This window comes from Pristiophorus japonicus, chromosome 3 (assembly GCF_044704955.1).
Source record: "Pristiophorus japonicus isolate sPriJap1 chromosome 3, sPriJap1.hap1, whole genome shotgun sequence".
In the NCBI taxonomy this organism is placed as follows: Eukaryota; Metazoa; Chordata; class Chondrichthyes; family Pristiophoridae; genus Pristiophorus; species Pristiophorus japonicus.
This window is the reverse complement of record NC_091979.1, coordinates 255940592-255967339: the sequence shown is the minus strand read 5'-3', so window position 1 is coordinate 255967339 and position 26748 is coordinate 255940592. Positions and strand designations below refer to the sequence as shown.

Below are 26748 nucleotides of genomic sequence, written 5' to 3'. Positions count from 1 at the left end.
TCCTCCTCACAGCTCACACCGCCACCCAGCTTAGTGTCATCTGCAAACTTAGAGATATTACTCTCAATTCCTTCATCTAAATCATTGATGTATACTGTAAATAGCTGGGGTCCCAGCACTGAGCTCTGCGGCACCCCACTAGTCACTGCCTGCCATTCTGAAAAGGACCCTGAAATGCAAGACTTTCTTTCTTTTGTGTTTAAAGGCAATGCCTGGAATGGATTACTTATTTTCTACTCAAGTTTAACTTTAAAATCTATGGGCTCAATTTCACCAGTGATTTGCGCCGTTTTTTTGGAGCAGGCTGCTTTTGGCCTAAGTTAAAAAAGCGGTTTCCCCAATCAATTTGCATCAGTGTAACTCAGTTAGTTACGATTTTTTTAAGTTCATTTTTCTTTTCAGTCAAAGGGGGCATAACCTGCCACCCGCGCCAATTCTGGCCATTTAGGCAAGTTTGGCCAGCTGAGAGTTACTCCAGTTCTGCTTGGGCCAGCGTATGTGGCCTCTGCAGAAAAACCTTCCGGAGAGTTAAGAAAATCGTGCAGGTAAGTAAATCAGTGCAGCAGATGAATGTGTGTGAGAGAGAACGAGAGACAGAGAAGAGAGAGATATTCGGGCAGTGGACCGGGGAGGCTATTCCCAACCAGACCGGACCTGCAAGCCCTTCAGCTGGGACATTGGAGGTAAGTTGCTGCAATATATTTCAATGTGTTTTTAAATTGATGCAATGTGTTGCGAGCTGGCTATACGTTTCACTTTGCAGCCTCAGCTCGCATTGTGTCCCTGGTTACCATGGTAGCCCGATCTTTTTGGCACAGATCAAGACTCCACCCCCAAAACTAAAGGACAGGTTAGGCTGCGCCAAAATGAAGAAATCGAACGGGGAAACATAGAACAATTTTCAAGTACACCAAAAAAAAGCTTTGGGGAAAATTGAGCCCAAAGAAACTAACTGTATAAACTAACTAAAAACAATCTTCACAGCTGAACTGAGGATTTCATACACTACACTGTCTTCAGGAAAAGCTAATCAACTAAATTATTTTTTAAATAGGATCTTTTGATTTATTCTGTTAAAATTAAATTTGGAAAGTGACAGATTTAAAAATGCAACATATGTATCAGATTATCACACAATTGTCAACAGGACTGATAAGCTGTGTACATTAATTCCACTTAAGTACCTTTTATTCTCAGTGTTCTGCTCGTGCTCAGATTTCTGTATTTTGATGGAAGATTCTTCGCCATCCTTTCTGACATTCGTAGAGCCTTATATAATCAAAATTATACACAAATCCATAACTATCGTGATACAAACAACTTTCCTTCAACTGACATTAACACTTCCATTTGGCTGCACCAAATGTTTGAGTAAATTTGCAAATGAGGCCTGGACAGACTGAAAGGGAGTATTGTCTATTTGAAATATTCACATGGGCAATCCCTCAATTATTACCATCTTCACAGAGTACAAGGAGTAACTCAGGTAAAGGAAAGAAAGAGGCTTATTGCTCCACATAACCCTTATTTACATATCTATATAATCTATGTTTAATTATTTTAATTTATTAAAGCACACTCACCATCTGAAGAACCCTTTTGTAATTTTGGACACCCGTTTGAAACTACCGTTATATATTAATCAGTGTGATGGAGAGCTAATATTGTCAATATACCACTAATGAGTTGTCATGTATAATTAAAGATGAATAATTTCTTCGATTATTCTTCAGTGCTGTTTCCCTGCCGCAGCAGCACTGTGGAGGGGCTATGCAGGCGAAAGTTCTGCAGTCTCACCCAAATGCACCTTGGCCCTGTTTCCCAAGCAGTCCAGAGGACAGTGACAGATGCACAGACTCACTCCAGCTGATCTGGAGAAAGAGTGGGACTGGTCATACAAGAGCTATGCAATAACAAACTTCATCCAAGAATATAACTTAAAAATAAGTTACTTGAATGTAACTTAAAACATACATTACACCCTCATTTAAAAAAAAATCAAAAAACAATGCATCCCATTCCAAACTAACTGTTTCAGAAAGTGACGGTTAGATTAGACATTAGGATAAGTGCACAATCAGCTGGCAATCTTCATCAGTAATTCACTGAAGTAATGTGAATAATTTCCCTAACATACCGTACCTGCACCAGCAGCTTTTCGTTTTCGTCTAACTCTCTTTTTAAATGAGGTTTGAGTTATGGAATTCCTTCTCTCTTTCAATTCCTGAAATTTCTAAGAAAACATTAACATCAGGGTTAAATCAAATAGCAATAACCTGATCATTATATTGTTATTAGGATAACTCAGTTTAAGTTGTATGTGGGTACGGTAGCATATTGGTTATGTTATTGGACTCATAATCCAGAGACGTGGACGAATAATCCAGAGACATGAGTTTAAATCCCATCACAGCAGCTAGAGAATCTAAATTCAGTGAACTAAATAAATCTAAAATAAAAAGCTCGTGTCAATAATAGTGACCCTGAAACTATAGGATTGTTTTAAAAACCCATCTGGTTCACTACCGCCCTTTAAGGAAGGAAATCTGCTGTCTTAGAAACATAGAAAATAGGTGCAGGAGTAGACCACTCAACAAGATCATGGCTGATCATTCCCTCAGTACCCCTTTCCTGCTTTCTCTCCATACCCCTTGATCCCTTTAGCCGTAAGGGCCATATCTAACTCCCTCTTGAATATATCCAATGAACTGGCATCAACAACTCTCTGTGGTAGGGAATTCCACAGGTTAACAACTGTGAGTGAAGAAGTTTCTCCTCATCTCAGTCCTAAATAGCCTACCCTTTATCCTAAAAGACTGTGTCCCCTGGTTCTGGACTTCCCCAACATCGAGAACATTCTTCCCGCATCTAACCTGTCTAGTCCCGTCAGAATCTTATAAGTTTCTATGAGATCCCCTCTCATCCTTCTAAACTCCAGTGTATAAAGGCCCAGTTGATCCAGTCTCTCCTCATATGTCAGTCCTGCCATCCCAGGAATCAGTCTGGTGAACCTTTGCTGCACTCCCTCAATAGCAAGAACGCGCTTCCTCAGATTAGGAGACCAAAACTGAACACAATATTCCAGGTGAGGCCTCACCAAGGCTCTGTACAACTGTAGTAAGACCTCCCTGCTCCTATACTCAATCCCCTAGCTATGAAGGCCAACATACCATTTGCCTTCTTCACCGCCTGCTGTACCTGCATGCCAACTTTCAATGACTGATGTACCATGACACCCAGATCTCGTTGCACCTCCCCCTTTCCTAATCTGCCGCCATTCAGATAATATTCTGCCTTCGTGTTTTTGCCACCAAAGTGGATAACCTCACATTTATGTTCATTATACTGCATCTGCCATGCATTTGCCCACTCACCTAACCTATCCAAGTCACCCTGCAGCCTTTTAGCATCCTCCTCACAGCTCACACTGCTACCCAGTTTAGTGTCATCTGCAAACTTGGAGATATCACACTCAATTCCTTCATCTAAATCATTCATGTATATTGTAAAGAGCTGGGGTCCCAGCACTGAGCCCTGTGGCATTCCACTAGTCACTGCCTGCCATTCTGAAAAGGACCCGTTTATCTCGACTCTCTGCTTCCTGTCTGCCAACCAGTTCTCTATCCACGTCAGGACATTACCCCCAATACCCTGTGCTTTGATTTTGCACACCAATCTCTTATGTGGGACCTTGTCAAAAGCCTTTTGAAAGTCCAAATACACCACATCCACTGGTTCTCTCTTGTCCACTCTACTAGTTAAATCCTCAAAAAATTCCAGAAGATTTGTCAAGTATGATTTCCCTTTCATAAATCCATGCTGACTTGGACGAATCCTATCACCGCTTTACAAATGTGCTGCTATTTTATCCTTAATGATTCCAACATTTTCCCCACTACTGTGGTCAGGCTAACTGGTCTATAAATTACCCGTTTTCTCTCTCCTTTTTTAAAAAGTGGTGTTACATTAGCAACTCTCCAGTCCATAGGAACTGATCCAGAGTCGATTGACTGTTGGAAAATGACCACCAATACATCAACTATTTCTATGGCCACTGCCTTAAGTACTCTGGGATGGAGACTATCAAGCCCCGGGGATTTATCGACATTCAATTCCATCAATTTACGTAACACAATTTCCCGCTTTATATGGATATCCTTCAGTTCTTCCTTCTCACTTGACCCTCGATCCCCTAGCATTTCCGGAAGGTTATTTGTGTCTTCCTTCGTGAAAACAGAACCCCTAGCATTTCCGGAAGGTTATTTGTGTCTTCCTTCGTGAAAACAGAACCAAAGTATTTGTTTAACTGGTCCGCCATTTCTTTGTTCCCCATTATAAATTCACCTGAATCTGACTGCAAGGGACCTACGTTTGTTTTCACTAATCTTTTTCTCTTCACATATCTATAGAAACTTTTGCAGTCAGTTTTTATGTTCCCAGCAAGCTTCCTCTCATACTCTATTTTCCCCCTTCTAATTAAACCCTTTGTCCTCCTCTGCTGTATTACAAAATACTCCCAGTCCTCAGGTTTGCTGCTTTTCTGGCCTTTATATGTCTCTTCTTGGAATTTAACACTATCCTTGCAATTTCCCTTGTTAGCCACGGTTGAGCCACCTTCCCCATTTTATTTTTACTCCAGACAGGAATGTACAATTGTTGAAGTTCATCCATGTGATCTTTAAATGTTTGCCATTGCCTATCCACCGTCAACCCTTTAAGTATCACTCGCCAGTCTATCCTAGCCAATTCACGTCTCATACCATCGAAGTTACCTTTCTCCAAGTTCAGGACCCTAGTCTCTGAATTAACTGTGTCACTCTCCATCTTAATAAAGAATTCTACCATATTATGGTCACTCTTCCCCAAGGGGCCTCGCACAACAAGATTGTTAATTCGTCCTTTCTCATTACACATCACCCAGTCTAGGATGGCCAGCCCTCTAGTTGGTTCCCCGGTCTTTCCCCAGTCTGGCCTATATGTGGCTCCAGACCCACAGCAATGTGACTCTTAACTGCCCTGTGAAATGGCCTAGTGGTTGGAATCATACCTGACACAAAGGAAGATGGTTGTGGTTGTCTGAGACCAATCATTGCATCCCTTGAACATTGCTGTAGGAGTTCCTTAGAAAAGCATCTTTGGCCCAACCATCTTCAATTGTTTTATCAGTGAACTGAACCTTCCTCAGTCATAAATGGTGCTGCTCACTGATCATTTCATCGGGCTTGAAATTGATGAAGGCTTAGGCCTGCCCAAGTGCCGCCCAAAGGACCGCCGAGAGACCGGGCGGTACTTTGCCAGAAAGATTCCTCTAAAAGAGGTGAATCAGGGCGGCAGCTCTCAATCTTTGTGGCAAATGCGCTTGGCGCCCATGTGCCGCCGAGGATGGAGTTGGGCCAAGAGAGGGTGGAAGAGCTGAAAATAAAAACCAATACAAAAAAACCACCAGAACAACTTCAGGGGACCCATCCAGGCAAGTCGCTATTAAAAATTATATTCACTAACCTTTTTTTCCGTTCTTCGTATTTACCGTCGGGGTTAGACCAGCCTCCATGCAGCGGTCCTCCCCCCTGCTGGCGCTGACTCCCATCTGCACCAATTTGGCAGCTCGGCGGGCGGGAGGCCACTTGCGCTACTTGGCCGCCAGAGGACGTCAGTGGGCGGTTCCCGGCGGTACTCCCCTTCCGCCCGCTCCAGCCCAAGTGGAAACTGGCACAAAGGGGAGACAGGCAGCAAAACTTGGCGGCAGTCGGCAGCAGCAGATAGCAATGGGCGGCAAGGACACCAATATCGGGGCCATAGTGTTCAGATGCAGTTACAACTCCTCCGATAATGAAGAAGCTTATGCTAGCCTACAGTAGGACTTGGATAACATCTAGGTTTGGGTTAATAAGCAGCAGGTAATATTAGTGCCATATATGCTGGGCAGCAACCATCTCAAACCAAGAAAGCCAAATCCCTTCTTCAGATCTTCAATGGTACTGCTATAGCTGTGTCAACCACCTCCAGCATCCTGGGGGGGGGGGGGGGGGGGGGCGGTCGCCATGGACCAGCAGCTTAACTGGACCAGTCATATCAACACTGTTGCTACAAAAGCTGGGTATTCTGTGATGAGTGGCTCACTTCCAGACTCCTCAAAGTCTCTCCATCATCTGCAAGGCTAAAGTCAGGAGTGTAATGGAAAATTGACCACTTGTTTAGATGAGCGCAGCTGTAGCAAGACTCAAGAAGCTCAACATTATGCAGGACAGAGCAGTTTGTTTAATCAGCACCCCAGTCAATTCACTCAACATCCACTCCCTCCATCATCGGTGTAGTGTGGCTGCAGTAGGCACTATCTGAAGTATGCACTGCAGCAACTCATCCAGTTTACATGAATAGAACCTCCTTCCCCAAGATGTCTACCAGGCAGATGAACAAGAACAGCAATGTTGTGGGGACACCATTACCACCAAGTCACATTATCCTGGCTTAGACATATATTGTTATTCCTTCATCACTACTGGCAATATTCTGGAACTCCCTACCAGTGATCTACAGTATTTCCTATGCAATCAACAGCCATTTAGTACTTTCCTTCGCCACAATCATGTTTTTAAACATGTAAACTGGCACGGTGAACGTAAAGGAAAATCAGTGCACTGGTATATTTACTGGTTTGACTAATATATAATAGAACAGGTAAAACACAATATAACTTTATAACTATTATTTAAACCGTACAATATAAAAAAAACATACTTTCCACAGATGCAGAGAAACTCCAGCTGGGCACTCTTCAGTTACATCTTTCAAATCTTCTGCAGCTTTCTTCTCTTTCCAACAGGTTTCCAGTTTATTTTCATTGCTACTCTGTCCTGGTGACATACTGAAAGAAATGACATACAAACAGTGGGGCAATGTGAAGCATTGAAAGGAAATGACGCACAGCAGTTCCTAGCAAAATCCTGCAAGGAAAAGAGGAGTAAAATTCCTTGGAAAGAGAGAACTTGACAAACTTTGTTTTTGGAAGTTGACATACGTGCTTCATAAACATCCTTACCAACCATCTCTGCAGTACAGCATTCGATGCTTCAGTTGATAAGGTCCTGGTGCTGCATCAGGTAGCCTAGCCAGTAACCACAGGTCATCACATTTGACAGATCCCAGAGCAAATTTCATGAGAGGAAAATCTTGGGTTCCAACCATGAAAGTCTTCAGTAATTTTGTATTTTTGTAAATTCAAGGGGTTGGAAATTGCATTGGCTTACCGCCCGGTCTCTGGGCAGTATTGGCCATTGTGGGTGATAACCAGGTCGGCAAGAAATTGCCCAGCTGAGTTACGCCAGCGGTTTCGAGGTACCGCTGGGGAGCAGACCGCCGGCGTGTACTGTCGACAGATCGCCATGGCGTGATATTTGGCTCAGCGGTGACCCGTAGGTAAGTATGAAAAAAACGCCCACGGGAATCAGCGGAGCTGGGCGGTAGGTAAGTAGCTCCGCAAGAAAAAGGTTAGTAATTGGTTTTTTACTCATTATTTTAAAATTCTGTTGTGGTGATTTAGGTTAAAAGGGTCTTGAGAGTATTTTTATGATTTTTTTTATGTTCTGTTTTTTGAATTTTTTTTTGTGTTTTTCTCCTCCTCGGCTCAATCCGCAGCCTCGGGGTAAATTTTTTATTAATTTTTTATTTATCGCCCATTTTCTTTAGGAACCATCCAGTCGATCCTAAATGCCACTTTATTGCCGAGAATCGGGGTGCAACGCCTATTTTTTTCGCTGGGCGGATTTATTTCTTTTTTCGGTGGGGGGGGGGGGGGAAGTTTTCACCGCCGATAATCTTAAGAATCTTAGCGGTCTTTTGGGTGGCAATCGGGCGCTGGCGGGTTGTTAGGAAATTCTAGCCCAAGGTCTATTTTACTGAAACATACAAACTAAAGCTCAGCTCCAAATATAAAACATACCAGATTCAAATGACTAAAATATTAATAATTGTGTGTAAAAAACATAATTTATATAATTGAAACTATTTTTAACAGAATATACTAGAAAGGATCATTTTTATTTTACAGTAAGAACAAGTTTGGGATCTATTACAAGAACATAAGGTAATCAACAATGTTTTGAAGATTGAATAGTTTATGTTGTTGAAATCCTGAGATTGAGTCCCACCCTTTAAACATAGTCACAATCTTTTTGATTTATTTCATCCCCATTTGTAAGTTTTCCTTATTCTTCTCCCCTTGGGACAAACCAGCCCAGGTCTGAAACTCACTGGATGGAGGATTTTGATGTAAACTCACATCTCTTCTCATTGCTACAGTGACATGTGCCATCGAGCTATATACTCACAGAAGACAATTGTAATCTAATATGTACAATGACAACATGTAGTGTTCTTACCAGGTAGGTTTTTGGTCTATGGAATCCGCCATTACTGGGCAGTTTTCTGGGACAAATTGCCTTGAAAAAGAGAGAAAATTTATAGCATGCATATTCTCACAGAACTGTACCTTCTTTATGGAATAAAGGGTATATTCAACAGATTAATACTTTCAAAGGAGAATATTTCATTGGACGTGATGTGGCAAGGAGCTTTCTCTGAAGCTAGCAAGTTTATTTCCATGACAGGAGAGGGTGAGAAACAAAACAAGTTATAAACTTTATGAAAAAGAAAAATGATCTACACGATAGAAAGAACTTCAATTGATATAGCACCTTTCATACCCTCAGCACGTTCCAGAGTGCTTCACGCCAAGGAACAACTGTTGAAACAATTTGTGGACAAGATCTCATAAATAGCAAGTGAGATAACCAACCAATTAATCTGTTTTTGGTGTTGGTTGAGGGATAAATGTTGGTCCATGCACTTGGAGAACAATCTGTTCTTGTAAGAATAGTACAATGGGATCTTTTACCTTCATCTGAACAGGTGGATAAGGCCTTGACTTAATATTTCATCTGTAAGACAGCACTTCCGACTATCCTTGGTACTGCTTGGAACTGTCAGGCTAGATTAAGTTCTGCTCTGTGGCTTAAATTCCCAAGCTTCTGACTCAGAGGGGAGACAGCTACTACCACTGGGCCAAGCTGACATTCTATACAGACATTAATGTGCAAGTACACTGTCTGTAATTTTCTTCTTTGTGACTGGTTCTATGTCTGTAGTTTGTGGCGTTCTGATCGGTAAGCTTAACATTTACAAAACAAAAAAATAACTAATTACATTGTATAAGAAAAGGCTAAAACATTGAGGGTTTGGTCATCTAGCAGTTACACTTTTGGAACAGCAACCCAGAGATTGAGAGTTCAAATCTTGCTGTGACAAATTGTGAAAATGAACTCTAAGTCTGGTCATTTGAGGGCTAGTACCAGAAAACATTACCATGAAGGCTGCTGGATTGCTGATAAAACTCAACTGAACTCACAGTCTCTGTGCTGCTCATCCAGTGCCGCAACCACCAGGCTACTGTACATAAATAAAACAAAAAGTTCATCAAGCAGAATCCTCTCCTTCTGAATCAACAGTGATTGCTGTTTACATAAGAACATAAGAAATAGGAGCAGGAGTAGGCCATTTGGCCCCTCAAGCCTGCTCTGCCGTTCAATAAGATCATGGCTCATCTGATCCTGGCCTCAACTCCACTTCCCCGCCCGCTCCCCATAACCCCCGACTTCCTTATCGTTCAAAAATCTATCTATCTTCACCTTAAATATATTCAATTGCCCAGCCTCCACAGCTCTCTTGGATAGAGAATTCCAAAGATTCACGACCCTCTGAGAGAAGAAATTCTTCCTCATTTCCGTTTTAAACGGGCGACCCCTTATTCTGAAACTAAGCCCCTTAGTTCTAGATTCCCCCACTAGTGGGGAAACATCCTCTCTGCATCTACCTTGTCAAGCCCCCTCAGAATCTTATACGTTTCAATAAGATCACCTCTCAGTCTTTCTTCTAAACTCCACTGAGTATAGGCCCAACCTGCTCAACCTTTCTTCATAAGACAACCCCTTCGTCTCAGGAATCAACCTAGTGAACCTTCTCTGAACTGTCTCCAATGCAAGTATATCCCTCCTTAAGTAAGGAGACCAAAACTGTACATTATACATTATAAGCTTACTAGGTTATCATTATAGAGATAATCCTAAAATTTACTCCTCATGATCAATTCCATTATTTTACACAGAACTGAATTTAGGATTAATAGGCTTTTAGTTGCTTGTATCTATTTTGTCACACTTTTGGAATATGAACACCAGGTTAGAATATATCCCAACATAGTGCTACCTCCCCAGTGTCCAGTGAGTCCCTACCAATGAGTGTTAATGCCTCACAAATCTCTTCCTTAGTCTCCCTTGGCACACGAAGAAAAGTGGCATTTATCCTTGGAGATTTATTTGTTTTGAGCTTTTAGCCTGTCTAGAACTTCAATCTCAGTATATCAAAGTCCTTCATTTTGCCTGGATTGTCTCTATTTTGGGAGGGCATGCTTCTCATGCCCTCTCTTGTGAATACTTGGAGGAAGAAATCATTCAAAATTTTTACTATCTTGTGCTCATCCTCTGTTGTATCATCTGTTCTCTCACTGCCTCTTAGTGTTGCAGTGCTGAAAGAATCTCTTACCATCATGCTTTCTTTGTGCCCCTCAATGTAACTACAAAAATAAATGGTGATATCAAATTTAGACAGGCTGGTGGGGGGATATCATCATCAAAAATTTGTGGAGAACAATACAAAAGGAGGTATGGCATGGAATCTCCTGCCTAAACATTGTAGAAGCTGTGTACAGGCACGCATTCATATTTAGGTCACAAGGAGCAGACCGTGTACTTCTATCCTGTTTTACAGATAATCTGTATTCACCAACGTACACGATATCTGAAAAACCTACATGAAATACAAACATTACTTTAGTATAAACAGTATACATGCATGTCGGAACCGAAGGCCAGCTGAAGGCTTTTCAGGAGCTGGGCGCTAAATGAAAAAGGACTTTAATCCAATAAAGGAAGGTAGGAGGATGCAGAAAATAACAACCTAAAGATCGAATGGTACCAGAACTGAAAGATTACAGCTATCGGGAAAGATTGAACTGTTTGGGGCATTTTTCTTTAGAAAAAAAGACTTAGAGCTGACTGTAATGTATTTGCTTCATGGGTTCTTTGCTTAAGAATTCATAGCAACACTTCGCTATTAAGAACTAGTTGATTTATTAGCAAAAGGTTTAACAATCACACTACACATTAGCAGTTCATCTACCAGGCTCACAACCACCTGCCTCATCGTGGATCCCCCGAACCCAACTGTCTGGGGTTTTATTGAGTCTTGTGAACATCACATGACTGGCTAAGCCACTCCCAACTCAACAATTATTTTAGTTGCACCTGTAAATCAAATTTAAATCAAGTGCCCCCTGATTAAGAGGGGGAGTGGGGCACCAAAACTGACACATTAAACAAATTAACTTTTAACAATGATGATTCAAATTAAAATTTGGTTGCCGGGGGTGATGATGCACTCCAGTCCCTCCGGCGCCCACCTCTCGCAGAAGGCTGCGAGCGTACCGGTGGACACTGCGTGCTCCATCTCCAGGGACACCCTGGCTCGGTTGTAAGCGCGGAAGAGAGGCAGGCAGTCGGGCTGAACGACTCCCTCGACCGCTCGCTGCTTGGACCAGTTGATGGCCAACTTGGCCATGCCCAGGAGCAGTCCCTCCCAACTCAACAACTCTTTTAGTTGTGAAACAAAAATAAACGTTAAATCAAGTGCCCCCTGATTAAAGGGGGGGACACGGCAAAATTTTTCAAATGCCTTTTTTTTGTTGTTTTTTTTTTTAAGAGCACTGAGAGGCAAATTATACAAGTGCCCCCTGACTGGAGGGACACTAAAACCCGGCAATAAAACAAATTAAACTTTAAAACATATGAAATCAAATTAAAATTTGGTTGCCAGGGATGATGATGCCCTCCGGCGCCCACCTCTCGTGGAAGGCCGCGAGCGTACCGGTGGACACCGCGTGCTCCATCTCCAGGGACACCCTGGCTCGGATGTAACCGCGGAAGAGAGGCAGGCAGTCGGGCTGAACGAACCCCTCAACCGCCTGCTGCTTGGACCAGTTGATGGCCAACTTGGCCATGCCCAGGAGCAGTCCCTCCCAACTCAACAACTCTTTTAGTTGTGAAACAAAAATAAACGTTAAATCAAGTGCCCCCTGATTAAAAGGGGGGGGGGGGGGCACTCCAAACATTTTTCAAGTGCCCTTTTTTTTTGTGTGGCTTTTTGTGGTTTTTTTGGCACTAAAACCACAAATTATACAAGTGCCCCCTATAAAAGGGGAGGGGGACACTAAAACCCGGCAATAAAACAAATTAAACTTCAAAACATAAAATCAAATTAAAATTTGGTTGCCGGGGGTGATGATGCACTCCAGTCCCTCCGGCGCCCACCTCTCGCGGAAGGCCGCGAGTTCAGCGTGCTCCATCTCGAAGGACACCCTGGCTCGGATGTAAGCGCGGAAGAGAGGCAGGCAGTCGGGCTGAATGACCCTCTCGACCACCCGCTGCCTGGACCGGCTGATGGCCAACTTGGCCATGCCCAGGAGCAGCCCCTCCCAACTCAGCAACTCTTTTTGGGGGGGGGGGGGGTACAAAATAAACATTAGATTGAGTGCCCCCCTGATCTGGGGGACACACCAGACACTTATAACTGCCCTCTTTTTTTTTGTGGTTTTTTTTTTCCTTTTGTGATTTTTTTGGGGCATTAAAATCATATAATTTACAAGTGCCCCCTATAAAAGGGGAGGGGGGACACTAAAATCCGGCAATTAAAACAAATTAAACTTTAAAACATAAAATCAAATTAAAATTTGGTTGCCGGGGTGATGATGCACTCCAGTCCCTCCGGCGCTCACCTCTCGCGGAAGGCCGCGAGCGTACCGGTGGACACCGCGTGCTCCATCTCCAAAGACACCCTGGCCCGGATGTAGGCGCGGAAGAGAGGCAGGCAGTCGGGCTGAATGACCCTCTCGACCGCCCGCTGCCTGGAACGGTTGATGGCCAACTTGGCCGTGCCCAGGAGCAGTCCCTCCCAACTCAACAAACCTGGGAGCATACTCACAGGTGCATACATTACAGTGACCTGAAGGAGGTCTTTAAAATTATGAATGGGTTGGACAGAGTTGATGTGGAGATAATATTTCCACTTGTGGAAGAATCCAAAACTAGGAGCCATAAATACAAGATAGTTACTAATAAATCCAATAGGGAAATGAGGAGAAATGTTTTTACCCAGAGAATGTTTAGAATGTGGAACTCGCTACCACAGGAAGTGGTTGAGGCAAATTGGTTAGATGCTTTCAAAAGGAAACTAGACGAGTACATGAGAGAAAAGGGAATAGAAAGATATGCTGAAAGACTGATGAGGTACATGGAATGGGAGAAGACTTGTGTGGAGTATAAACACCAGCACAGACTAGTTGGGCCGAATAGCCTGTTTCTGTGCTGTATATTCTATGTCATAGTTCGGTTTATAAATTCACTGCCCAATATGGAGCTGAGCCATACAGCCAGGCATGTTCCAGTTTCGATTGCTGGTCTGTACTGAGTTTTCTGCTGCCAGTGAGAGTGCCAGTGGGTGGTTTATAATTGACTTCAATGCTACTGAGATTGGGAAGAGGAGAAACAATCAACCTGGGGTTGCTCTCCTAATTGCCCATTGTGCTAATATTCCTTTGCCCTTTTCAGTGATTCTTGCTGGTAAATCATTGTTGAGAACAGGATTAGACTCAGCTGTAATGCCCCTGCAGTTGAACAGCCTTCCATCACTCACTATCCAGGCTCACACATGCAGAATAGCCACTTTGGTATGGTACTAGAGGATTACTGTGGTAAACACCTGAAATATCAAACCTGTCTGTTTTGTTTTACAGATGTTGATGGAGAAATTATATCCCAGCATAAATTATCCGTTTCAGTATTAGGAAAGGAGGGGAGAAAAAAAAAAGGCAGCCTAGCTATACCAAGCCGAACATGTTTCTGATATCACCCACAAAACTAAGCACCATAACAAATGTGCCGCCTCATTACATATGCGGATAGCTTCTCTTGCAATGTAATAATCTTAAACCATCTTTGACTGCTCCCACATCCACTGTCGATGGGGCATTTGCATAATTGCTTGAATTTTCACAGAAACTAAAATTTGAATTTAAGAATTAATTTATCTTCACTGTAATATGTTAATTGTAAGAACAATTGCTGTTTGATTTAGAGTCTCATTGTTAACCCTTTTGTCAACAAAATCCTGATTTGAATGAACAGATCGCAGGGCATTTTCCGGCTATTAATAATTTAAACAGAAACATTTTACAATTGTGCAGCAGTTATGAATCAGACGAATGCAGTTCAGTAAGAATTTTCAAGAAAAAAAATAAAACTGTCAGAACTTAAAAAACTAAAGCACATTTCACAACTTGAGTTAAGTGCTCTGAGAACATCAAATTTTCCAGAAGCATGCTGGAAATATGCAGATGGCCAATCAGCACCTGTAAAGAAATCAGACAGGTCATGGCATTTTGGGTGTCTGCTGATGAAGGGGACATATCCAAAACATCATAACCTGTCTCCAATTGGAAGGAAGTGACTTGTGGTGTCCCACAAGGATATGTGCTGGGGCCTCAACGATTCACTATATTTATTAATGACTCATATAATTCAACAGAGAGCCATATATCCAAGTTTGTCGATGACGCAAAGATTGGTGGTATTGTAAGTAGTGTCGACAGGAGCATAAAATTACAAAGAGACATTGATAGATTAAGTGAGTGGTCAAAACTATGGCAGATGGATTTCAACACAGGGAAGTGTGAGGTCATCCATTTTTGGCCAAAAAACAATAGAACCGGGTATTATTTAAATGGAGAAAAGCTAGGAATTGTGGAGGCCCAAAGAGATTTAGGGGTCCATGTACACTAAAATGTAGTCGTCAGGTCTAAAAAATATTCAAAAAGTTTAATGGAATGTGAGCCTTTATAACTAGGGGGCTAGAATATAAAGGGCAGTAAGTTTTGCTACAGCTATACAAAGCCCTGGTTAGACCACATCTGGAGCACTGTGTACAGTTCTGGGCGCGCACCTTAGAAGGGATATATTTGGCCTTGGAAGGAGTGCAGTGCAGATTCACCAGAATGTTACCAGGGCATTAAGGGTTAGATTATGGGGAGAGATTGCATAAACTAGGCTTATATTTTCTGGAATACAGAAGGATAAGGGGTGATTATATTGAGGTTTTCGGATTTAGAAAGGAAATGATGGGATAGAGAGAAACTTATTCCACTGGTGGGGGAGTCGAGGACAAGGGGACATAACATAAAATCAGATCCAGGCCATTCAGGAGAGAAGTTAGGAAACACTTCTTATCGCAAAGGGTGGTAGAACTGAGGAACATCCTCCCACAAGCAGTAGATTCTAGCTCAATTAATAATTTTAAATCTGTGATCAATAGATTTTTGCTAGCCAAGGGTATAAAAGGGTATGGGGCCAAGGCCGGTGGATGGAGCTAAGATACAGATTTGCCATGATCTCATTGAATGGGGGAAAACAGGTTTGAGGGGCTGAATGACCTACTCCTGTTCACCTGTGTTCCTACGTCTGTTCACTTTACAGATGTTGACTGACCTGCGTATTTCATAATTTTTTTTTAATTTCAGATTTCCAAAACTTAAAGAGTTTCCCATTTTATTTTAATCGACGTATTCAAACCTGGAAGCTGCAAAGATGAACACATCTGCAATGTAGTAAAATTTGCTTTTGTTTAAGATGAACTTGTTGCAGTTAGCATTAGCTGATTTCACATTTCCCAAGGAGTAGGCTGGCGACAGTGCCTCTGAAAGTTTTGTTTTTACCTTTATAAGGGGAAATTGGACATGAATTGTGCAGAGCATGTTCTTTTATATTTTACACAATAAAAACAATATTTATGCAGTATAAATATATAGCCTGCAAGTTTTTATCTATTGATATAATTACATTTTAGTGCTTTTAATTTTCTTCTTTATGATTGGTTCAGTATTTGTAGTCTTTTGGTCCAAAATTGCCCGTTTTTTTGAAGAGCGTTACCGAGGTGGCAACGGTGTGGAAAGCACTCGCCGCTCGGTCGGCAAGGAGAGGCCGAGATTTTCTAAATTGCCCTCCTTTATTTTTGGAGTGGTGTATGGGACCGCTCTGGCCGTCATCTTGCCCCATCGGCACCTTACCGACCGGCGACGACCCTCTGTCTGTCCCGCGTGGAAAAGTGCCCTACAGGAGCCGGTCAGTGCCACTGACAGCTTTCCCCAGCGGGAAGTTTCTTGTGACTGGGCGGTGCGTCCGCCCTTAAAGGGGAGGGTGCACTGCCGCGGCCACCATTTTATTTTAATTATCGGCCGACTCCAATGTCGGTCCCACAATGGCAGCCATGGGTTTGGCTGGGCCGCCAACAGGCAGCCCGGCACCCCCGGCCAAAACCCTCCCCGGTGGCCCAGTGGATGCCACTAAAGTGGCTGCAGAGCTCGCAGTGGCCCTCCCCTTTAACTGAAGGGGAGGGATATTGTGACGTGTCAGCGCGACAAGGTGCGCCCGCATCGCGGTGACATCATCAGCGTGGCGTTGATGACTCGGAGCGATGGCCGACTCGGAGCGACGGCCGACCCGACCCAACGGCACTTCCGCCCTGCAGCCGCCCAGAACACTGCATCGATGCAAAAAAAATGAAAGAGCTGAATATTGCTCTACTCTCCGTCCCATAGATTGGGTCGGAGAAAAAAATTTAAAAACGGTAAATGCGCCCCATTTGGGGCGGAAGGCAAATTTGGCCCCTTTGTGCTACTATATAATTGGCTATATTCTCTTTGTTAATTTTTTGCCAATCATAAAGTGCAGTGTATGCAAATGTCGGAGCCATTTTAAACCAGCAATATCCTACTGTAGGGATGAATGACCAGTCAATCTGTTCATCTCTAGCCCCTTTAAGTACCGCTGCCAACCCCACTGAGGGCCCAAGTTTCCACATGATTTGCGCCTGATTTTTAGGAGCAACTGGTGGAGAACGGACTATCTTAGAAATCGCAATTCTCCACATTTTTTTTTTTGCAGTTCTAGTCAGGTAGAACAGTTCTACTTTGGAACAGAATTTTTTCTTCAAAAGGGGGCGTGTCCGGCCACTGACGCCTGATTTGAAAGTTTCCACAGTGAAAACGTACTCCAAACTAAAGTAGAATGGAGCAAGTGAAGATTTTTGTAGAACTGAAAAAACCTGTTCTACACATAAAAAAATCAGGCGCAGGTTACAAATTAGGCGTCCAGAACGAGGTGGGGGGGGTGGGGGGGGGCGGAAGGGAAGTCATTAAATTCTATAATAAATCCTTATTTATATTTATACAAATATTATACAAATAAATCCAACCTGAATAAACATTTATAAGCAAAGAAAAGATTAAATAAAGCATCTTCCTACCTGTGTGAAAGTGCTTTAGGCAGGCCTTTCGGGACCGAAGGCTGAACGGGCCGTCCCCAGCACCAAATTTACAGGTAGGTGGCATTGGGTCGGGTCGGGTCGGTTCGGTTCGGGGGGGGGGGGGGAAAGATAGAGGGGGGGAGAGAGGGGGAGGGGAGAGAGGGGGGAGAGAGAGAGAGGGGGGGAGAGAGAGAGAGAGAGGGGGAGGTCAGGTTGGATCCAGTCCGGGAGCAGGAGTCGGGTCGGGTCCAGTGTAGGGGGGGGTCGGGTCGGGGGGCGGGAGCGCGGGTCGGGTTGGGTCCAGTCGGGGAGCGGGAACAGGAGCGCGGGTCGGGTTAGGTCCAGTCGGGGAGGCGGGGAGCGGGAACAGGAGCGCGGGTCGGGTCGAGTCCAGTCGGGGAGGCGGGGAGCGGGAACAGGAGCGCGGGTCGGGTCGGGTCCAGGCGGGGAACGGGAACAGGAGCGCGGGTCAGGTTGGGTCCAGTCGGGGAGGCGGGGAGCGGGAACAGGAGCGCGGGTCGGGTCGAGTCCAGTCGGGGAGGCGGGGAGCGGGAACAGGAGTGCGGGTTGGGTCGGGTCCAGTCGGGGGGGCGGGGAGCGGGAACAGGAGCGCGGGTCGAGTCGGGGAGGCGGGGAGCGGGAACAGGAGCGCGGGTCGGGTTGGGTCAGTCGGGGGAGGGGCGCGGGTGTCGGGTCTGGTCCGGAGGCAGGGGGGGGGCGGGGAGCGGGTGTCGGGTCTGGTCTGGTCCGGAGGGAGGGGGAGGGGAGCGGGTGTCGGGTCTGGTCCGGAGGCGGGGGGGGCTGGGAGCGGGTGTCGGGTCTGGTCGGGGGGGGGGGGGAGCGAGTGTCGGGTCGGGTGGGGGGGGGAAGCAGGAGCTGGCCGTGGGAGGAGCCTTATTCACGCAGCCCCAGTGAGGCCATTCAGCCAGGGCTAGGGGCTGCGTGCTTCGGGCCCCTCCCACACAGTTTGGCGCCTGGAGCTACTGCACTTGCGTGCCCACTGTAGCGCGCATGTGCAGAGGTCCCGGCACTGTTTTCAGCGCAGGGACCTGGCTCCGCCCCCCCCCACGTCTCGTGCTGGCTGCGCCGAGGGCCAGAGGACCTGCAAGTAGGTGGAGAATACCGAGGATATTTTTAGGCGCACTTTGTCGCGTGAAAAACGGCCGTCCAGGTCGGGACTGCGCCGTTTTAGGCGCGTGTGGAAACTTGGGCCCTGAAAGTGGTCACAGAATGGTTGTTGTCAGAAATGGAAAAATGCCAAACAAGTATGGTTGAATTTCTCTAATAAGATTGGGTTTAAGACATACTGGGGCCGAAATTCCCCGAAGTGACGGCTATCGCGGGGTTTGGGCAGTCGGATGATTTTCCCTTCCCCGAGCCATATTCAGCTCGGGAGGGATTTGAGCAGTGCTCACTTCCGCCAGAAACGGCGGGGTGAAGCTGCTGTAAAGGTAACTTTCCAGCGGTTTGCTCTGCAGCGAGCGGGGCTCTGAAAAGCGGCAAGGACAGGGATTTTCAGCTGCAAAAAGGTAAAACTTTCTCCGGCAGTGCCTCTGCGAGGTTATTTGATGCGGTGCTCGAACGAGACACCGCTGATAGTGTTGCCGCGATTGGGGCCCTTTGGTAGGGAAATAGTTTTATTAATTTTAGTGTTTTTATTTCAGATTCCAGCATCCACTGTATTTATCTTTTCATATAGTTTTATTAATTATTAGTGTTTTTATGTGAGATTCCATCATCCACTGTATTTATTTTTTCATACAGTTGTATTATTTGTTTTGGCTCCATTCAACCTGCTGAGTGTTGCTCACAGGTTTTCACAGACTTTTGTACAACTTTCAGGTCTGACTTTTTATTGGAGGCGTGTGGACTGCAGAGACCTGCTTGGTAGGGTTCACCCTGAGGATGGGAGGAGTGTTGGGAGGTGGACACCTGGTACACCTGCTCAGAAGCAGGCCGGCACGCAGGAGAAGGCATCGCCGTCAGCGCTGTGCAGAGAGGCAGCGGGCAAGGGAAGCAGCAGCCATGATTCTTTCATTCTGCGCCAGATCAGTGTGCCCGCCACCTTGATCGGCTCGAATCAGGATTGCAGTTGGCTGCTTGGGAACAAGGGATATCCCCTGTCCACTTAGCTGCTCAGTCCTCTGCAGAACCCCAGGACAGCGCCAGAGCATGCGAACAATGACGTTCATTGTGCCACCAGGTATATCATCGAACAGTGCATAGGCATCCTTAAGCAGAGGTTCCGGTGTCTGGACTGCTCTGGTAGTACCTTGCAGTACTCTCCTCAAAGGGTCTCCATCATCACCTGGCACAACCTGGCCATCATGAGGGGACAGCCACTGGAGGTCGAGCCAGCAGTACCACCTAAGGAGGAGGAGGTGCAGGAGAAGAAGGAGGATCCTTGTTGTCCCAGAGCTAGGAGGCGTCGACCCATCACCACTCTGGAAAGGCCAGGTGCAGACTGGCCAGCACCCTCCTGGTAGGGTGCATCCTCACATATATGGAGGTGCCTGACATCTCCCCTGCAATCTCCCTCCATGCATTATGTACTGGCGGTCTGCCAGGTCTCCCCACGTCAGGTAAGAGTATTCTTCTTCTGTCCTCCACACCGTCCATCAATGTCTCCAGCTCCGTATCAGTGAACCCGTTGGCTCTCCTTGCACCTCTTACACCAGCCATCCTTCCAAACTCCTTCCCCCCTCAGGGCCTTGCTGCAAACCCTGGCCTTTAAAAATTAAGACAGCCACATCGCTGAAAAAAGCACTTCGGAAAGGTTCATTAGCGCTGGAACCCATCTGTTCACTTTTGGAGCTGAACATGAGGTGGCCCAGCCACTCAAAAATTTTGGCACTAATGGCCACAAAAAGGTGGGGGGAGCACCAGCTTTCCAGCGGTACACACAATTTCGGGCCCACTGTTTTTGACAGAGAGCTTCGCTCTGCATCTAACTTGAACTTTGCTTGGCCTGGGCGTGCCTGATGCTGATAGTGTCTGAAATACAAAGTGTTTTGAGCCCCGCATTAACTCCTTTCAAGTTGATGAGCACGAAATTTAGGAAAAATAGTTAATAGCTCTCTTCTGTAGTGACAAGCTACATAAAATATCTTGTTACAACATTACCATCGCTACTGTACAATATTATTGTGTGTGACTTCCAGAAGCAACATTCTGGAGATAGACTGTCCATTAGAATGTATGAAATTTTTAAAAGTTTAAAATTTGATTTTTTTTTTAAAAACAGGCACGATGGGCCAAAGGACCTCCTTCTTTGCTGTATCATGATCTAATATATGCACATCTTAAATATCTGATTTCAATACCACAGTAACATTTTGCACAGTTACAAAAATTTCCTTTGTATATTCTCTTTTTATATGTTCACAATAGCAAATGTCCCAATATTGTAGTAAGTCAGAGATGCGCTGTTTTATAACAGGAGCATTATATCTCAATTGTCTTTCCCAATAGATGTAAATAGACTGCCTTGAGGAAAGTGGTCTTGTGCTAATGTGGCTAATTTGATGTGTCCCTTTATGGTAGGTTTTAACAAACAGAACAGAAATTTGATTTTCGACCTGTTCAACAATCCTGTGGGACTGTGCTACCCTACATAAACTAGAGGTCATCCAAAACTCGGCTGCCCATGTCCTACCTCGCACCAAGTTCTGTTCACCCATCATCCCTGTACTCGCTGACCTGTATTGGCTCCCGGTTAAGCAATGCCTCAATTTCAAAATTCTCATCCTTGTTTTCAAATCCCTTCATGGCCTCTCCCTTCCCTATCTCTGCAATCTCCTCCAGCCCCATAACCCTCTGAGATGTCTGCGCTCCTCTAATTCTGCCCTCTTGAGCATCCCGGATTTTAATCATTCAACCTTTGGTGGCCGTGCCTTCAGCTGCCTAGGGCCTAAGCTCTGGAATTCCCTCCCTGAACTTCTCCGCCTCCTTTCTCTTTTAATATGCTCCTTAAACTTCTTTGATCAAGCTTTTGGTCATTTGCCCAAATTTCTCCTTATGTGGCTTGGTGTCAAAATTTTGTTTTATGACATTCCTTTGAAGTTCCTTGCTCCGCTAAAGGCGCTATAGAAATACAAGTTGTTGTTGTTATAATAGGCTCATTCTGAGGCCAATAAAAGACTAATTGCTGTTGCTTAGGGAAACTTATCCATCCAAAACATAAACTGAACTTTACAAGTAGTTTTAATTAAGGCGGCCTCACATGTTCACGCTATAAACTACTCCTACTCACTGTATAAACAGGATTCTATACATTATGCAAGATATCCCTTTGATTTTAAGTAGTGGGAGATACATAATTCCTTTGCAACTGTTACAGCACCAAAATCCATACTCCATAACAGTAACTCCTTTTAGAACTGTTTCTCCAGCATGATGTGAGCTCTCGCTGTTCAGGTTCAATGCATTCTGATCACATTGCTTTGTTAAATATTATTCACTATAAACACGCCAGTGACTGAACAGCTTTACATTCTTGGTGAAAGAAATGTTGTGCATGGGGGGCAACAGTTACTAAAAATATATTGAAGTGAAACATAACCTGCAGAGCAAATTTACCTCCCAACAATCAATTCCAGTAGCAATCTGACGTATTAAATCATGTAGTGAAGATATCATCACCATTCTGCCAATGGCAAGGGATCACCAGGACAAAAAGGTGAGTCTTAACTTTTACCATTACTGAACCTCCCAAATCTTAGGTACGATTACTGAGCAGCCCAATTTAGCAATATTATTACTTGGAATATAACCCTACTGCAGAACCATGGCTGGGTATAAATGCTGAAACCTCCCAATCTACCCTCGCCCCCCCCCCTGCCCCCATTTAACCTGCCCTTTATAAATCCTCACAAGAGGTTAGACGGGTAAAGAAGCACTACTGATCTGGAAGAAGACGTGCACAAGACTGATGATTCCACTGGGTCTGTCACCCTTCTTGCCAATCTGGCACAAGAACTCAGAGGTGTACCAGTTCACAAGCAGATGGATTCCGAGCCTGGCATGCGAAAGGCATCACAAGGCTCAGCCAGTTTCTTCACAAGGGTTCAGCAATTAATGCCAAATTTCATCTCATTCAGCAGGATGTGCTCCGGTACCTCCATGAGCCAGTGACACTCTGCAAACTTCAGCATGAGCCAACCTCTCTGGAGCTACTCATTCCGAGTACTGAAGATAGCTGTAAACATCTGTCTACCTTGTACATTGCACTCACCAGGAGAACACAAAGCGTCTGCAAAGGGATATAGATAGACTAAGTGAGTGGGCAGTTAGGTGGCAGATGGAGTATAATGTAAGGAAATGTGAGGTTATTTACTTTGGTAGGAAGAATAGCAAGCACAGAATCTTTTTTAAAATGGTGAGAAACTTTTAAATGTTGGTGTTCAGAGATTTGGGGGTCCTCGTGCAAGAAACACAGGTACAGCAAGCAATAAGGAAGGCAAATGGCATATTGTCCTTTATTGCAAGGGGGTTGCAGTATAAGAATAAGGAAGTCTTGCTACAATTGTACATTCATTCATAAGCAGTCCCCCGAAATCGAGGAAGACTTGCTTCCACTCTAAAAGTGAGTTCTCAGGTGGCTGTACAGTTCAATACAGGAATTACAGTTTCTGTCTGTCCCACCTGGGACAGTCATTGAAAGGGTGGGTGGGGAGTCTGGTTTGCCGCACGCTCCTTCCGCTGCCTGCGCTTGTTTTCTGCATGCTCGCGGCGACGAGACTCGAGGTGCTCAGCACCCTCCCAGATGCTCTTCCTCCACTTCGGGCGGTCTCTGGCCAGGGACTCCCAGGTGAGACCACAGCTGGAGTATGGTGCACAGTTTTGGTCTACTTATCTAAGGAAGGATATACTTGCCTTAGAGGTGGTACAACATAGGTTCACTAGATTGATTCCTGGGATGAGAGGGCTGAGTTATGATGAGAGATTGTGTAGAATGGGCCTATACTCTCCAGAGTTTAGAAGAATGAGAGGTGATCTCATTGAAACATACAAAATTCTGAAGGGAATTGACAGAGTCGATGCTGAGTTGTTGTTTTCCCTGGCTGGAGTGTCTAGAACTAGGGGATACAGGCTCAGGATAAGGGGTAGGCCATTTAAGATAAAGATGAGGAGGAATTTCTTCACTCAGAGGAATCTTTGGAATTCTCTGCCCCAGAGGACTGTAGATGCTGAGTCTCTGAATATATTCAAGGCTGAGATAAATAGATTTTTGGAGTCTAGGGGAATCAAAGGATATGGAGATCAGGCAGGAAAGTTGAGTTGAGGTTGAAGATCAGCCATGATCTTATTGAATGGCGGAGCAGGCTCGAGGGGCTGTATGGCCTACTCCTGCTCCTATTTCTTATGTTCTTACCTCCACATTGACAAAACCCACAGAATGTCTAACAGAAAATGACAGTGAAATCTAGTGTTTTTAAATGACTGAAAAAGAATGGAAGGAAATCTTGGAAAAAGCCTTCATAATCACTCCTTGCAGTAATATATATGAGGGACATCTAAACATACATCAAATTTATCGTACCCCACAAAAACTTCATAGTTTCATCCCCTCTCGGTTGGATGAATGCTGGAATCAGAGTGACACTTATGCAGACTTTCCCCCCAATCCAACTATTTGTTTGAGCAGAGACCCAGGGTACCTGTACTGCGAAAACCGTTCCATCTATGTTCCTAGAAGTCCATTGCCCCTTCTGCTGGGCTTATCCCCACCGTTGCAATATCCACCCGAGATGCAAAGATTAGCATCAACTCTCACAGCTACATATTTACACCACAGTGAAACCTTACTTCTCCCAGCACAGACACATGGATTAAGCATCTGAAAGGTAAATACCTGTCACAATAAGTGATGTATGTACTCTAGTTAAAACTGAGAAAGTATCAAGGAGTCTGTACTCCATTTCTGGAAGCCTGTACAGAAGGTTGCCTTCACAAACCAAACAACAGATCCCTCGACATAGCACATTACAGCAAGTTCCATTCCCCTCCATTCTTTCTTGCTTTTTTGCATGTTAAATCACATCCCTTTTATGAATTCTGCTTCCACCACTGTTTTTGTTGAGGCATTCTGAGTCATAACAAGCCTCTACATTAAAAAGAAATCTCCTAAGTGATCCTGTTAGTCTTTAATACCATGTGTCTTGATTTTATAAGCATGCTTCCAATGCACCACCTCATTATAGGCCATGTACACAACAATCACAGAATTTCCTTTATCAATAAACTCTGTTATTTTCTCAAAGAATTTGATTAAACTTGTCAGACACAACCTGCCTTTTACAAATCCATGCTGGCTGTTCTTAATTAACCCACGTCTTTCTAGAGGAGTACTGATTTTATGCTACTAGCTTACCCACTGCAGGTGTTAACAGAATGATTTATAGTTATCCCTTTCCCCCTCTGAACAGAGGTGTGCGCATTGGCAACCCTCCAGTGTTCTGGCACAACTTCCAGATCTAATGATGTTTGAAATATTGCAGGCCGAGCCTCTGATATTTCTGATATAACTTCCTTCAGCATTCTTGGGTGCATGCCATCAGGACCATAAGCCTTTTCCACCAATTATTTTCAGTATTGCTTCCTTACACAGATTGAACCTCCCTTATCCAGAACTCCCCTATCCGGAACCACACCTCATCCAAAACCATCCCTGGCCACCGGGTGGTGCGTGCACAGAACTCCGACATGAACAAATTGAAGTCCTTCCTCGCTGCCGACTCCTGCAATCGCTGGCCTGACCCCGCGATCCACCGCCACCCTCCCCATGATCTCTCTGCCGCACTCCCAGCCCCAAGTTAGCCAGCCCTGATATCCCATTGCTCAGTACCTGGACCATCCAATTTAGCGTGGCCATCCCTCGTTCGGAAAAATCCCTTATCCAGAACAGGCCAGGTCCCGAGGGTTCCGGATAAGGGAGGTTCAACCTGTAGTTATTCTATCGAACTGCTCCACCTCCTCTTGTATCCTTGCAATCACACCCCCGCACTCCGTGAAAACTGAGGCAAAGTGTTCATATAATATCTCCGCCATTCCTTTGTTCACCACAAGTTGAGTTCCTTTATCATCTCACTGACCTACCTTTTCTTTAATTGTTCTTTTACTCTTTATCTGTTCATAAAATTCTTCGATATTTACCTTTGTTACCTGCCAGTCTTTTAGTTTTTTTTGCTTGCCATCTATATTTTTTCTTGTGGCAAATTGTGTAGCCTGTACACTAATCACCTCCTGTTTGAATGTTTTCCACTGTTTGCGTCAATTTTTCTTTCTAGTTGCTCCGAATTTTTCAGACAGCAGCTGCGAACATACGAACAATGACGGACAGGTAAAGACCCTCTGGTCCATCGAGCCTGCCCCTCCCAATTGCGATATCTTGTGTATCACAATATATACTCTCCACCCCACCCGAAACCATGTGATCGCCTGGGAGAGGTGAAAAATCAGATTAAAAACTCCGGCAAATTTGGGGAAAACAATCTGGGAAATTTCTCTCCGACCCATCTAGACAATCGAAACTAGTCCAGGAAATCACTCTGTCCCTGAATTCCTTGCAGTACCAAGAGGTGATCTCTGCCCCAGCCAGAAACAGGTCCAGCCCTCACTTGAAGGAATTCAGCGAATCAGCATTCACTACATGAGATGGCAGCCTGTTAATTTGTGACTCTTGGTCCTCCCTAACCTATTTAATTCGAACAAACTGTCAATTGGAACACAATCTATTCCCTTCTCTATCTTATAAACCTCAATCAGGTCACCTGTAAGCCAACTCTTCTCTAAATGTGTAGAATCCCAAATCTTTTAGCCTATCTTGATAACTAAGATGCTTTAAACTAGGAATGAGTCTAGTGGCCCTCCCCAGCACTCTTTCCAAAGCCTCAATATCACCCACCATCTGAGGAGACCAAAACTGGACACAGTATTAAAGTGAAGCCTGACCAAGATCTTGTACAAAGACAAAATAGTATGCCTCGTCTTATACTCAATTGTCCTCTGGGTACAACTGAACACTGCTCATGTACCTTTAAGGATGTATGCATGCGAATGCCCAAATCGCTTTCTATCTCCACCTTCTTTAATGCTTTTCCCTGAAGGGTGTACGAATGTTGAGCATTTGCCCCTCTCACATCATAAAATTGCACTTATCCAAGTTATACAACATTTGCCAGTCATGAGCCAATCACCCAACACATGGCCCAAAAATTGCGGTTGGATCTTCCTACGGTGGATGTCTCCGACCAAAACAAAATTACGAAAATACCTGGTGATCCT

At 44.6% G+C, this 26748-nt stretch overlaps 1 protein-coding gene across 6 annotated transcripts in view; it reads right to left on the bottom strand.

The window, feature by feature from the left end:
* fam204a (family with sequence similarity 204 member A) overlaps window positions 1–26748 on the bottom strand; it is a 94665-nt gene that overhangs the window by 55235 nt on the left and 12682 nt on the right. For 4 of the 6 annotated variants that reach the window (XM_070876560.1, XM_070876557.1, XM_070876558.1 and 1 more), the window contains exons 2-5: window positions 8379–8438; window positions 6739–6865; window positions 2143–2233; window positions 1185–1269 (exon numbers count right to left, since the gene is read on the bottom strand). In XM_070876560.1, coding sequence (XP_070732661.1) covers window positions 1185–1269; window positions 2143–2233; window positions 6739–6865; window positions 8379–8410 — 335 coding nt within the window. In that variant the 5' untranslated portion in view covers window positions 8411–8438. Of the gene's footprint in view, window positions 1–1184; window positions 1270–2142; window positions 2234–6738; window positions 6866–8378; window positions 8439–25617; window positions 25777–26748 lie in introns of all 6 variants that reach the window. The other 2 variants (XM_070876561.1, XM_070876563.1) reach the window with 2 other exon arrangements.